The 14926-nt window shown below is 41.5% G+C and overlaps 2 protein-coding genes across 8 annotated transcripts in view; one reads left to right on the forward strand and one right to left on the reverse strand.

Moving 5' to 3' along the window:
• Nucleotides 1–14926, forward strand: part of NT5DC1 (5'-nucleotidase domain containing 1) — a 999625-nt gene that overhangs the window by 299704 nt on the left and 684995 nt on the right. The gene's annotated exons all lie outside the window — the stretch shown is intronic.
• The window catches only part of COL10A1 (collagen type X alpha 1 chain), a 167128-nt gene that overhangs the window by 47007 nt on the left and 105195 nt on the right, over nucleotides 1–14926 (reverse strand). Inside the window, exons 1-2 of one of the 3 annotated variants that reach the window (XM_069234555.1) lie at nucleotides 11456–11569; nucleotides 2339–2495 (exon numbers count right to left, since the gene is read on the reverse strand). In XM_069234555.1, coding sequence (XP_069090656.1) covers nucleotides 2339–2480 — 142 coding nt within the window. In that variant the 5' untranslated portion in view covers nucleotides 2481–2495; nucleotides 11456–11569. Of the gene's footprint in view, nucleotides 1–2338; nucleotides 2496–3267; nucleotides 3330–11455; nucleotides 11570–14926 lie in introns of those variants that run through there. The other 2 variants (XM_069234553.1, XM_069234554.1) reach the window with 2 other exon arrangements.

Raw genomic sequence — 14926 nt, forward strand, 5'->3', positions numbered from 1 at the left:
TGGTGGTATATACGTCACTTTACCGTCACTTTTGGGACGGATTAACACTCCTCCAAAGTTAGAATAACCCCAAAGTCTGGCAACTGTGCTGAAAAACTAGACCTAAAAAGAATCTTATATTTTGCAAGTATTGCATGCAACAACATAAGCATTTACAGTATATCAGGTTGCAAACTTTTTGAACACCTAAGTCCTAGTCCTAATGTTTTTTAGAGGACAACTTCCGAACGTAGTAGTTGTTCTTAACCTGCATGTATTCGTCATTCTGTACAGCCCATTTAGTATGTTATTTGCCTTCAATGGGGGTTTTTGACTGTGCCATCTTGGAACTTAGGGCCCAGTATACTAAACCTTTTTGCAATTGCAATATCCTAAAGGTACAATGAGAGTGAGAAAGTTCTTTAGATCACGATGTGCACTTCAACTCATTGTGTGTCGGAATGCGGACAGAGCATGACTTGCCCTTCCTCTCCCAAATCGCAGTGCTGTTTGTCACTGTTTTGCCACTGCAATTGTGTTGCAAACTCTTGATTGTGGCAATCAACATCTGAAGTGCGTGGTTTCCATTTGCTAGCTGGAACTTATCTGTGACATACTGATTTTGCTGTGTGAATGTGGGCTGTTAGCACTGGGAAGAAGGCAGCAGTCCTTGGGACATCTGCATGTTCCTGCTGTGCCATTCACAGCATGATGTTTTATTTTGTGATTGCAGCCACTGCATCATAAAGGGCAGGAGCTGCAATAAAAAAGCAGTAGGCATTCTGAGATGCTAGCTGAGGTGCGGATTGGGCATATATCTGGCATTTGTGGTCTATGTTGGGAATACTGAATCTAGCATATCGACAGGACAAAATATCATTACAACAATTTTGAATTAAAAGTATGTTTCTATACATTTTCTATACCTAACTCCACATATATGTACCTTGGTGGTATATATATCTTCAAGATCCGTAGAGGCGGAACTTAAAATAGTTAAACCATACCTCCCTCTATGCGCTTACCTTTTGATATTTTGTTCCTCGGTTTTGTTGTAATGATATTCTGTCCCGTCGATATTCAGGGTTCAATATTCTCAGCCACAATTAACATATTTTTCCATTGTAGACTGTGGTAACACCACTAAACCCACCGTAGCTAGAACCCAGGCCCGGCAAAGGTGTTCTGTGCCCAGCATAAAATGAGCCACTGAGTGATCTGCAGCCTTTGGGCTTTTTTACAGCGCTCTTTATTTTGAAAGGCAATGAGACTAGAAACAGATGGTAGGTAAACTGGACTTCACAACTCCCGTGGGACACCATAAAGAGCATGCATTCCATACCCTGTTGAAGAACTGTTTCTGAACAAAGGAATGAAGTCATACCTCTGAGAACTAGAATCCTCGGCAAAATTCTAGTCATCCTTAAAAAGCTACTGACTCCTCTTGACAAAATATGATGAGGAGGGCATAAACAGAACCGAAGTTGGAGCAACTTTCCAAATACCTTTGCAGATTACATACATTGAAATATAATGTAGTGCAATTTTACACTGATATTTTTAGATAAAATAGATTGCACTGGTGCAATATTGCACCAACATCTAGACCGCGGGATTAATGCAAAATGCCCTTTGTGCAAATGTGAGTCTATGCAAATGTGGTTTAGGATTTTCTAGGCCCTGCAAAAAATGGCGGTGATACTAGTGGAATGTATTTAATTAGGAAATGTTGGTGCAAACTTGCACTTGCACCAGTGCGATCTATGTAACCTGGACCCTTGTGCCCAGGGTGGTCTGCTGTTTAACCCCTCTCCTATTGGTCCACGTAAAAACATATTACTGTCTGAAAGTGTTGTCTCTGTATTGTATTGCAACATTTACTAAAGGCAGATTAGAAAATACTGTCGCAGATTAGAGAACGCTTACTGCCCCAAAGTGGGGCATCGATGCGTTTGCAGTCTTAAATCTACTGTAATTATTCATTTCTAATGTCTGCCGCCTAGAGCGTAGCAAGGATGCCATGTACATTGGTGCAAGCGAGGAAAAGATCCTCGTTGGGTGACTGCTGCTTAGGTAGTAAAATACAGCCATTATCAGGATTCACATGGCCCCTCGGGGCTTTGAGCGCCAGATCCACCGCACCTGCCGCACCAAAGATAGCTGCCGCCGCAGCAATCGAGCACATTTCACATTAGAGCTCTAGAAAGCATAGTGCACGCATGGAAAACGTGTCGCTAGGACTGTGAAAGTGATTACAGTGTCGGCCCTGCTGGACGGATTACAGTCATTGAAATAATCAGTGTTTGTTGCGTGACTCAAAGTATAGCTTTCGGCGCGGAGGCGCGAGGACAGCGCTTACCTTGGCTCTTTACGTTGTTGAACGGCAGGTATGGCGGCGGCCCCTTCACGTTGGACTGCTTCGAGTATCGTTCCGCGTAGTAGCCAATCGAGTGGGTTTGGTACGTCCATAGCAGTAGCAAGAAGAGTGTTTGATGCTGCATATTTCCTCGTAAATTCTAAGAAAGTCGAAAAAAACATTTTGTGCATCAGTTAATGTTTGTTGACAAAAGTGAACTACGTCCCATTCTGCTATCAACACATTTCTAAATGAACTATTTCGGACTCTTGATAATTAAATTAATTTATCTACATATTATTTTGTTAACTCGTATCAACGCCACATCTGCCACCGCAATGTTCTAGGTAGTTTCTTAGCAATGGGTCATCCATTCAGACTTATAACATTCGAGAAACCGCTTTCCCTTACTTTATGTTTGTTCTTTATCCACATTATACTATATTGATCTTGATAAATCGGTTCACTGTGCGAATGTTTTTCCTTATTTCTGCTTGAGTTATTGTTGCGCCATGCAGAAGTTAAATGCTTTCACAAATAATTGACCCTTGATTTCTGCGAAATCATTTCTCCCAGCAGTCGTAGACTAGAGCGTGCAGTTGCCTCATTAGGTGCGCGTGTTATAATTTAACCCATTTTTAAAATTACTGGATTCTGAAAATAATTCACGCATGAGCGTTTTGCAGTCTGTAGTTCAAATGCGGTTCCGCAAACTAATTTATTCCTGGCCAGTTTGGTTTTCCATAACATTATGGTATTAAAAATCCTGCGGTGCTTGAAAACAACTATCCAAGAATTTTTCGCACTGTCTGTCAAACCTAGTTTGGTGAATATTAGAAATCGCCTTTTATGCCTATTCCACTCTAAAGTGAGCTGCGGTTTCATGAATACATAGGGCAAATAAACCAAACCACATCCCGGCGGAAACTTACCCGCATTTGTGCTTTCCAAGCCAGTGGTGGCTTCCCGATGCTGTTACAGGGAGTAAGAGGCTGTTATTAAACTAAACTTTCACCGTGAAGTGTATATATACAGTTTGTTCTCGTGGGATGATAAGTTGGCCAGAGCTTAAGCTCCTCCCTAGCAGGCATGAAACTCTAATTAGATTGGAAAGGTATTTTACGCAGGCATGCTTGTTCAGGTAAGAATCTCAGTTTGCAGTGTATGAGGTGGTGGCAGCTTAGTTACAGGAGTTTGTGCTGCCAAATGATGTTGTAACACATGAAAAATTATATTTAATGTTTTCCTGTGTGGTACCTTGGTTTAACTCACGGTCTTTAGGCACAGCTAGAAAAAACATATCTTAAGACAAGGTTAAATGCAGATTTTACTTAAGCAATAGGTTTACGACACCTTCAGGGAGGGCTTCCTGCTCCAATATGTGCCATGGCCCCTGAACTCAATATTACAGTAGGGCTCTCCGACTACACATACCAGCAAATGTACAGTAAGGTTGTCAAAAAGACTGCAGTAAGGAAAGGGGGAAATATCACCTTCACAAACCCATATTAATTCAGTGCTTAATTTGTGCAGGGAGCTTCAATTGGTGGCCACCAGCACTGTTATTTGGGGATCAGGGCTTATTGTCCAGCATTAGACTTCTGTCCCAAAGCAAGAGAGTGAAAATCGAAAAGGGAAACAGAAGATGTAAAAGAAAGATAGAAATAGCAACAAAGGGCAAAAGCAGGGATAAATCAAAACTGAGATGAACAAATAGGAAGTGTAGGGTTGTGGAAGAAAAAGAAAAGAGGAGGAATCAAGACTATGCAGCGTTATTATTCAGTAGCACCAGCGGTGGGTCTCTAAGATAAGATGCACTAAGTTGGAACTCTAAAAGGCAGATCCAGCGGAGCCCCCATCATTTATGTATTCCCCTGCTCACTTTGTAAGTCTGGATAGGAGTACTGGGAGTTTTGCATGACACATGCTTACAGAGACGCTTTCCAGCCACATTGCCTCAGAAAATCATGTCAACTTATGGAGGAAACTTACTGCTTGGTGAATCCCTGGAGTTATTTCTCTTTAGTCAGGCACATGGCTTACAGTAAAGGTTGGCAGTGGTCCACCAATAAAAGGCTCAAGCCCATGTGCATACTCACTCCGCTTCTGTTTAGTCCTTACACTGGAGAGATTAGTTCTAACCTTTAGAAAGTCAGATCTTCCCCGCCAAAAATAGTCCAACAACATAGTCAAATCTTGCAATGCACTGATGATTTAGCTACCTAAGACCAAATCAGGCTACAGGGAGCCTTAAAAAAACTACATGTATATGACTTAACAAGTAGACTTGTTGCTAATAAGTCTAAAACGAAAATTATGTTTTTGGCAATCACATAAACAAGACAAGTAAGACTTGGCACTTGGACACTTCAATCTTGAGATAGGCCACTGCTTATAATTATTTAGATGCTTTGTTGACTGATGCGCGTTCCCCAAGACATAATCTTCACATTAACTTCATTTGGCCATAAGGTACCTGGGAATTGCAACTATATGGGCAAGTAACCAGACGAATGCAGCCTTAAGGGGAATTATGAAATCTGAGCTGTTATCTGGTCAGGCTTTGACATTTCTTGAATATGGGCAATCAAAATGGGCAAATCCGCTGGTCGACAATGCACTGACAATGCTATGTTGTTTAAAAAAAGCCACTGAATATTTCACACAGAAAATTATTTTCATGAGCATTTTGCTTTTCCCAATCAGGGAGTTTATAACAGTCTGGAGTAAAATGGTGATTGATTAATCAAACTACAGAGTTTGTAATGATAAAAAAAACGTTATTTGCGCTACTATCAAGGATGGCTCGACTAACATTATTTTACTTTTTTGTACATAAAGCCATAAAGGCAATGAAAGAAAGACAAAGAGTAATGACTAACTTCTAATTTGTTTTTATCACACTTTTTTAGCACTGCTTTGTTTGTAATGACTTTAATTAAGGTTATGCAGTAATCATCCAAAGTCTACATTTCCTCAGTGACTCAATAACAGTACTTTCCAGTAAATCTCCACTTATGTGTCGATTTTATGACTTATGGTGAAATGGTAGAATCGTTTTTTTATTCTTAGTTCCAAGGCTGTCTTCTATTTGTTTACTAAGCTCAGTTGGGAAGTTTAGAAGTTATTGAGTACATTATGCATGCCTTCTTGGCCACTTTAGTCAAAGCCACTTTCTTTATATCTGCTTCCTACTCCTTTTGTTCCCATGTCAGAGAGGTAAGTTTGAATTGTGAGAAACCAAGTGGGGTCATCTAAAATACCCATCTCCGGTTCTCTTTCCAGCTTAGTTTCATCATCCCAAGACTGAGTCCTGTGTGTACTGAAGGAATGCACCCATCCACCTTTGCATTCTACTGTTAAACAGCAGGTTTGGGAAGGTCCTAATGGCTACAGAATTCTTATTGTCAGATCCATTTGAGCTCTTCAATTTAAGGGTCAGCCCTGAAAAACTCCCTGGTGCCTCTGGTAACCTTCTCGGATGCAACAGCCAGCCTTTGCTGTCTGCGAGTGTGGGGATCACTTTGTAAACCACATTCTTGTTATGGCACAGCCTGGCCAAAGCCATTGGTCCCTTAGAGACATCTATACACCCTAGTCTACAGGGCCTATAATAGTTAACTCATATTGCCACGCAGGAAACCTTTTAGGGTTCCACCTTGTAAAAACGTCCTGTGGCTCTGAGTGAATGGATCAGAACCACCCTTGAATTTAGACAGCAAACTGCTCTAGAAGGATTTTGTTGCTATCTTCTTTGTAGTAGGATATTGTCTGACTACCAGAGGAGCCACCTGAATTCACTCTATAAAGTCTGGACACCTAGAAGCAATTCTGAGAAGATTTTATGGGAGAATCATATCCTCAATGGGAATGTCAGTCAAGAAAACCCAGGTTGCATTCAAAGCTGCCTCCTTGCGTAGTCTATAGAGATTGGAACTGAGAAGAACTAAAAGAACACAAGTGGTTCCACGTATTTATGGCATGGTGGGATTGTCCCTCGTGCAGAAGAGGACCCAGGCTCATACATATCCTAAAGGTTTTAGCAGTTATGGTGTATAGTTCCTTTGGAATATGAAACACTAATCAATAAGGTGTATATTTAATTTTGTTTTGTTTACAAGCAGCTGCATTAACTTTAGATTACTATGTATACTTTGTCTGCCACTGTTCAGTTTCAATGGTACTCTAAATAACACAGTGCTACTAATGATGCACCCAGTTGCTCTGGCAACCTGGAACTGTGTTAGTGGCATGTGATTAATGGAATCTCTGTCACCAGAGAGGCATGGAGTAAGATGGGATTTTCTTTTTAATGGCTATCGAGTTTATGATTACATGTCATCTAGAGTAGCAGAGAACCAGGAACAGATGGTATGCTTTTAGAATTCCTGCAAAGTAAGATGAGTAGCTAAGGAATTTGGGGTTACAGAGAACAAGCATTTACTTATAAAGAGGGTCATCTGAAACTGCAAGGGTTCTGTAATGAGAGCAGTATGGGATTTAGAGGTTGTTTGCAAATGGGCAATAGAGGACATTGGAAACTCAGAATTCCATATGGAAAGTGGGTATCAAACATAAACAAGATAGGTTTCCCAGTGGAATCATTTGTTTATATTAGTCAGTTAGTGTGAGAAAACATAAATATGCATGTCATTAAATGATATAGATGGAGGCCTAAAATATTTACAGTAAAAGCTAGTTTTATTGGTCTTAGCTCTTCTTTGATTCTGATAACATCAGAAGAAATAAGAACGGTACCATTCAATAAATACAAAGTCTAAAAAGTGCGGAAAAAGCAGGCAGAGTGACAAACGTGACAAAAGAGTGAGGAGTTCTAAAATGCAATAAAAGCCCTACAAAGGGTGTTATTTGTAGACAGTTATATGGGTATCATAATAAAATTGCGTACTTCAGTCTGTGAAACAAAAACCATCAACGTTTCAACTTCTTCAGTAGAGTTTATTGCGGGCCATCACCAGGGTCGCTAGACAAAGGTCCTTACAAAAGACGGCATTGATGAGGAACAAAATAAAATGCAGTAACACCGCAGAGCAGAATAAAAGTCAATGAAATAAAGAACTATAGGTGTATCAGGCTAAGTTTGGAGCATCAATAGAGCCTAAAAAGGAATTTGAACTATTAGTGTTTCCATTATTCACAATCACAGGTGGGAGCAGGTTGAGCGCAGGCAACAAGTTAGAAGGCATGTAGATGATTCTTCTGTGCTCTGTGTTCTTCAGTGAATGATTAGTAAATGAATGATAAACATTTAAGTGCATGCACGCCCAGAGGCATCTAGGCGCTAGCATTCATAATAGATGAATGAAAGATAATCTTTTGGAATTAAAACTAAGTCTCAGAGCTCTGCAAAAGGATATGTGATTTATGTTTGTGAGAAATTGGGTGGTTGGTTGAGTGTGGTGTTGACCATGCACAAGCAACAGTCACAATCCCTGTGAGGGTGAACCATTAAAGTCACTAAATTAACCTATATTTAACCTTCTGGTAGCTTGGCACCAAATAGGGCAGGAAAATGCCAATTTTCTAGACATAACATTAAAAAAATTATAACTTAAAATCCAACTTTACCATTACAGAAAACTTTGAATGGCAATTTCCCAGACACCAACTATTGATTCTTTACCTATTCCCAATCAAAAGTCAGAACTTAGTAAATGTAATAAGACAGCCCAATGTTATCGTACAGGAGAGGTAGGCATCACACTACAGAAAAACAAATATGTGAATGTTTCTCAACCAGGACTTGTAATACTTTAAGGTACATGTCCAACCTTTTAATTACAATTAGGGCTCCCGGTCCTATGGTGTTTTTTTTATTTTTTACATTTACGTCTGTATTTATCCATATTTATCTGTTGGCCATCTTTTCAAGATTTTTCCATATTTATTTAGTACTCTGTGAATAAATGAAGGTGTAAAATTGTATATTTCCACATTTATTTACCTAATAAACGTGTGTTAATACTTTGACGCCTGTAGTGTTTTAGCAAATTAGGCAGCTAAATTTAACATAACAATCCACCCGCAGGTAAATATTTGCATTATTCTACAAATGCATGTTGACATATGTTGCAAGGTAAGGAAATCTCATCTTGTTTTAACACTCCATGCCATCTATCTGCCCAGCATATAATAACAGTATTGAAAGCCACTCAAAAGAAACAGATTTTTCTGTATTTCTCCATTAAAAACAAATACAGACTTGAAACACTTTGTTCTCTGTCTGTATTCTTCTGTGAAAATCAGTGAAAACGGAAAACAGGGAGCCTTAATTACAATGCACCTCGCCCTTAGGGCAGCTGACGGCCTACATTAGGGGTGACTTATATTTAAATAAAGGGGAGTTTAGGGCTTGGCACAGGTTTATTTTGCCAAATCGAATTGGTAGTTTAAAAATGCATTCTGTCTGCAATGACAGACCTGGGACATGTTTTAAGGAGCTACTTAAGTGGGTGGCACAGTAGGTGCTGCAGGTCCACAAGTAGCATTTAATTTACAGGCCCTGGGTATACAACTTTACTTGGGATGTATAAGTAAATGACGAAAGCCAATCAGGTGTAAGCCAATTTTACTATGTTTTAGGAAACAAGCACTTTACCACTGCACAGACTCCTAAGGCCAGCAAAAACAAATTCAGAAAAATAGAAGGAAGAAGGCAAATGTTTGGTGGAAGGCGACCGGCTGACAGGTGTAAGAGGGGTGCACTGAAGGGCAGCGGATTCCATAGTTTTGGTGCCAGACCCGGAAAGTCTGCCTGCTAAACAGGCTTATCTGAAGCAAGAAACTGTGACTCTAAGATAGGAAATAGAGCAAAGTACACAAGAAGGTAAATACTGAGTGATTCGACTTCAGCTAGGAAGAGTGATGGCGAATCATTTGAATGACTGATTGATGATGTCCCTCAGACCTGTGCTGTGGTTAACAGTGAAGAGATGCTGTGATGGTAATCTACACTGAATAACTCTTTTTTTCAAAGATTGTGGAAATCCACCACTGCTAACATTCTTCTTAACACTTGCAGTCAAAACTATTTTGCAGTGACTTATTACCCAGGTATTTATTGTGAAGCTTTGGATTAGAGATTTTATTTAATTTCAACACGCCACCAAATTAGTTATGGCAGTGTTTACTGTTCCTGAGCATATTGTATGTTTATCCACCCCTTCTCTCCGTCTCCCAGGAGACATATTCCTTTTATATGTAATTGAATTTTACTTTAATTGTCTCCTCAAGCCCTCCTGCCTGGGTTATTTCCCCAGTCTGATATGGGGTGGTTCTGAGGCATATTATGACAGTACATGGGAGAACCCATCTAATATTTGACAGTTGTATTGTGTCATACAAGATGCCACTAAGTATATGATGGCAGATCCTTGGCATGCAATTGAGACACTGTCTATGCTAGGAATCGGACATGTTGTTGCTACATCTTCCATATTGTGGCTGGCTGAAACCGGCATATGTACTTCAACTGTTCATATGATTCTGCACTGACATTTGATGATAGTCCTGAACATGTTAGGCTGTATCTAACATACAACAGCTGTACAAAGGTGTACATTTCTATTGCAACACTATGTTTACTGTATCTGAGCATACAGTGGTATACATGAGCTTGTGTGGCTGCACCCTGCCATGACATGAAGGTGGGCTTATGAGGTTACTCCTGAAAACTGATGGAAGCATTCAAGGTTGCACCTTGAATATAATGGATGTACCTAGACATATGATGGCTACCACTGTGCATAACATAGATTTACTTGTGCTTCTGAGATCAGATCAAATTTAAGGTGGTAATACTTTAGCAAAGGAGGGTATTCTCATTATGGGGTGAGTGTAACTTGGCCTATGAGACTCCACTGGGAGTATGATGGTTGTACCTTCACATGCGACTGAACTTGGACACATGTTGGCTATGGGTGTGTCTGTCATATGAAGGGCAGTATGTGAGCACATTCAAGTGTACCTGGCGCTATGATGACAGTATATTGCCCTGTGGAGCCTTACTCACCATATGGCTTTATATCTGGCAAATGAGTTGTTGCTGGACATATGATGGGCACATATAATTACATAAGAAGGTCCCCAACATATGATGATTACACATAAGCATATTAGTCTGTTGCATAACTTTGACTGCTGTACCTGTAGAAAGAGTGATGCTATCATACGACTGCCTGGTCATAGGATGTTGTACATGGGCATGTGTGGCTAGAAATAGCAGATACCTGCAATAGTTTGAGGCTATGCCTGGCAAGCAGTGGTTGTAAGTCTTCCAGGGCATTACACCAATTTTACTGTGCTTTGAAGTGTAGTAATTTGGGATATGTGACTGAGAAACGTGGCATATTTATTTATTTATTTAGTTTTACTTATGGGCTAAAGTACTCCCTGCTGTACATTATAAGGATTTTGCAAGTCACAGAAGAGTTCAATGACCACATAGAGGAACAAGGCCGAAGATCGAGTTCCTTTATAAGGATATAGAACTCCAGAGTGACCTGCATTATCCTCATCATGTACTACAGATGTTATTTTATTCTTTACAATATATGGTCACCCCATCTCCTTTCCCAAAACCACTTAAATCCTTGGTTCATATCTCTTTCAAAAGAAAGAGAGAGCATGATTGCACATTTGATGACTAAAAATAGAATTTCCAGTGCAAAATAAAACACATCAAAAAGGTGGTTTGATATTTGTTGCAAAAAGAAAGTAGAATTAGATTCATACACGTTAGTTAAAAAAAAACGTTAAAAAACTAAGGCACAATTGCTCTGAATGTGCAGAAACACGCAGAAAGATTCTAACCTTTTCTATGATTACTGTTGCCATAAATATCTCATTCTGCTTGTCTCTGTACAGCTGGAAAAACAGAGCAGAAGAAAGAAAAGCAGCGCTTCCTTTTCATTCTCTAAAAAGCTGCTTTAACTATGCTTGTGACCTGATCTGCTTTTCCTCTTCGACTGCCGGCTCTGGCAACCGGGATTGTGGCATCATAACTGAACTGTAATAAGTTATTACAATTGAGCAGTTACATCATTTCTTTATAACAGGCTACTGGGTGTAAAAACAAAAAACTCCTGTTCCCATACCCACCAGGGAACCACAGCAGTTCTCTATCCAATCAGGTAGTCTGAGTCCCAATATAGTAAATCTTCTCTGTCTGAACTTCCTCTTTCTTCGTGCAAATCACACCACAGATTTATAATCACACATCCTGTTTTGAACCACTCATTCCTAAGAGAAAATAAACATTGTAAATGGCCGATCTCCAAAACAACCTTCATCTAAAGCAGTAATCACAATATAGCATACTCTGAAAACAAATCTACTTAAGCATGTCAAAATTAACAATTGTATTGCTCATTTTAAAACGTTCAAAATCAGATAATTAATTTAACAGGGAAGGCAACACACTGATCTTTATCATTGGGAGGGATAATCCTCACCTCCCATTCCTTAATAGAACTGAAACTTTCCATTATGAAAATTAGGCAAATTTTCATCCTATGTCAGGGCTGGAGGTGAGAATTATTCTAGTTCAAAACTTACTCACCACCAACTGAGCCACGCTCAATACTAGTTTATAATAAAATCTCTTGAAGGTAGAATCTGAGGACCAGTCTGCCCTATTCATAATTTCTTCCAAACGTGCACCTTAACAAAATTCTTTTGAAGCCATTGCTTCCCTGGCTGAATGAGGCCCAAATGCTTTGGTGTCAATACCTGCCTCCTGCATCACCCACTGAACCCACTGGGTTATAGTGGGGGGAAGACACTGCTTTGTATGGCTTCTTAAGTGCAATAAGCAACTGGCTTTTGTCTTGGTGAGGCGGATTTCTTCAGTCATTGATTCATAAGCCTTTAAGCACATTACTACACACAACTTGGGAACCTCCCAGAAAGCTGGGTAAGATAAGATGCAGGTGTTAGATTTGGTTCATCTACTTACCATAAAAGAGACTCCCTCTGGCGAGAAGACCCTGGCAGGAATGTCCAAAGCTCTCTCATCAGAGACCCATCTACATGATACCAAACAAAGAAGCATTGCGAACTTCGCTGACAATTCTTTACAAGAAAGAAACTTATTCGGCTACCAGGAAAGGAAAAGATTAAGAACTTGATTCACACCCCCACAGTGCCAGATAGTGGGATTCAGGTGGAACTCAGAGACGAATCTCTCTAAGCAAACTGCACACAAAAGGATGCTCCCCCACTGGGCCACCATCCTTAGAGATGTGACCCGCTGAAATAGCTGACCGAAAGGTATTAATTGACCAATAGGATAACCCTTCTCCAGCCAAGCTAGACAAGAAATTGAGCACCTGTACTACACCTGCGTCCACGGAAACCACACCCCGTTGCAAACTCAAACGCATCCTCCTTGTCCAAGCAGAACGGTATCATTTGCACACGTTGTCAGCCCATGCCTTAGATAGGAGCGCTTCAGCATATTGCAGAAGTCCTGGGAGCATCCAGCACCGCCTATAATCTGCCAGACCATCAGGCGCAAGGATCTAGTCAGTGTGGGACCCGATCCGGATTCAACAGAGTGTTCTCGAAACAGAGAGAGTTGCATTGGAGAATTCGATGAAAGTTCTATCAGAATTGTAAACCACACTGGAGACCTCCCGAAGAGTGCCAGCATGACTATCTCTGCTCAGGACCGTGTGACCTCGGCTGGGGCCCTGGTGATCATCGAGAAGGGAGGAAATGCATAACCTTTCTCCTGGCTCCATTCCTGGAGAAACCTGTCTGAAGCGACCGCCAGAGGGTCCGGCCTCAAGCTGAAGTGCTGGTCCAACTGGTGATCTAGGTAGAGGCAAACAGATCTATTGAAAACGGGCCCCATCTGTCCAATATCATCATGAAGACTTGAGGGTCCAGCTTCCACAGGCTCGAGTCTTGGAAATGACTTGAGTGCCTGTCCGCCACATGGTTTACCGGACCTGGGAGATACTCTGCCGTGACGGAAATGTGGTGTCAAAACTACCAAAAGTTATTCGCCAGTTCCCTCAGGGCTTTGGCTTTGGGCTATGTAATGCACCGTGTATATGTTGTCCATCTTCAGGAGAACACAAGACTGCCTTCTGTCCTTTATTCAGTATCTCACTGTAGACGAACTGGCAAGGAGCTCCAAACAGTTGATATGTAAGCTTTTGTTCTTGTGGGGACCAACTTCCTCCTGTGGGGAATTCCCCACACCTGCTGCCCCAGCTTCACCTGCTGGTGTCAGACTCTATGACCAAGTCGGGTTTGGAACCAAAGATCGCTCTTCCGTTCCAAGTCTTTGGCTTCCTCTGACAGAGGTATAGCTTGACAACAAGTTAGGCTTGTGCACAAATTATACATGTTTAGTCTCTGAAGGGCTTGATAATGGAGAGGGCCAGAAATATTGCCAGGACTGATGATAGAAGAAGGCCCATAAGATGAGCAATCAGCCGAAGGGAAGTGAGAGGCTTGGCGAACGTTTGTTGCAACTGGTGGCGAATCTTTTTCATCTTCTTGAATGGAAGGCTCAGGGAGGCAAAGGTAAAGTCAATGACAAATCCCAGGAAGGTTGTTCTTTGGAAAGGAATCAGAAGGAACTTCTTCTCATCAGTGGCAAAGCCCAGACATTGGAAGAGGTTCACCGCCATTTGGAGTTGTAGAGATAGCTTCTGGGGGCATTGGGCAAGCAGGAGGATGTTGTCCAAGTAGACTATTAACCTTATTCCTTGTGCCCGAAGGAACCCCACCACTGGTTTGAGAACCTTTTGGAAGCACAGCGGGGCAGAAGACAGGCCGAAAGGCAGAGTGGCAAACTCCAGGATTTGGGAGCGCCAGACTAATTGAAGAAAGAGGCAGTGGAGAGGGAAGACAGGGATTGTCAGATAAGTGTCCTTCAAGTCCAGATGCACCATCCAATTGAAAGGGAGCAAAACGTCCCAGAGGAGGTGGATGCCCTTCATCTTGAAGTGGTGCTAGGTCAACCACTCGTTGAAATTCTGAACGTTTATTACCAGTCTCTACCCGCTGTTGCCCTTCTCCACCCGAAAAAGATTGCTTATAATGCCGCTGGGGTGTGCGACCGACGACCGAATGGCTCTGAATCCCTTTGGGAATCCCATCTTGTTGGTCTGGAGAATCTGGTCTGGAAGGTCCTGAGAGAGCATCCAAAGGATCTGGGGGCTCTTGTGGGGCAGGGGGGTACTTAGGCCAAGAAGGCTTTCTTGAGCTATGCAAACTCAACATGATCCACCCCTACCTCACGTTTTCATTTTTGGTATTCAGGGTTCTCCTGGGAGGGACAACCAAGGACTGAGGAACCACAGGAGGGGATCTGGCCTGGGCAAGCTGGCGCATTGTAGCGCAATCTGCTGAGATAGGTGTTGTTCAATGGGGGGCAATAGCCTCATTCACAGTCCTTTATTTTGCAGTATCCACTACCTTGTAAAATTTGTCATCCCATTGTAGGAAGGTCTGGGAATTCACCTTCTCAAGCTCGCTCTGGGAGGTCTGCATGACTTAACTTCAAGTAACTTATGGGTAATAATACGCTCATAGCACCCCACCTGGAGGATCAGC

This window comes from Pleurodeles waltl, chromosome 5 (genome assembly GCF_031143425.1).
Source record: "Pleurodeles waltl isolate 20211129_DDA chromosome 5, aPleWal1.hap1.20221129, whole genome shotgun sequence".
Lineage (NCBI taxonomy): Eukaryota > Metazoa > Chordata > Amphibia > Caudata > Salamandridae > Pleurodeles > Pleurodeles waltl.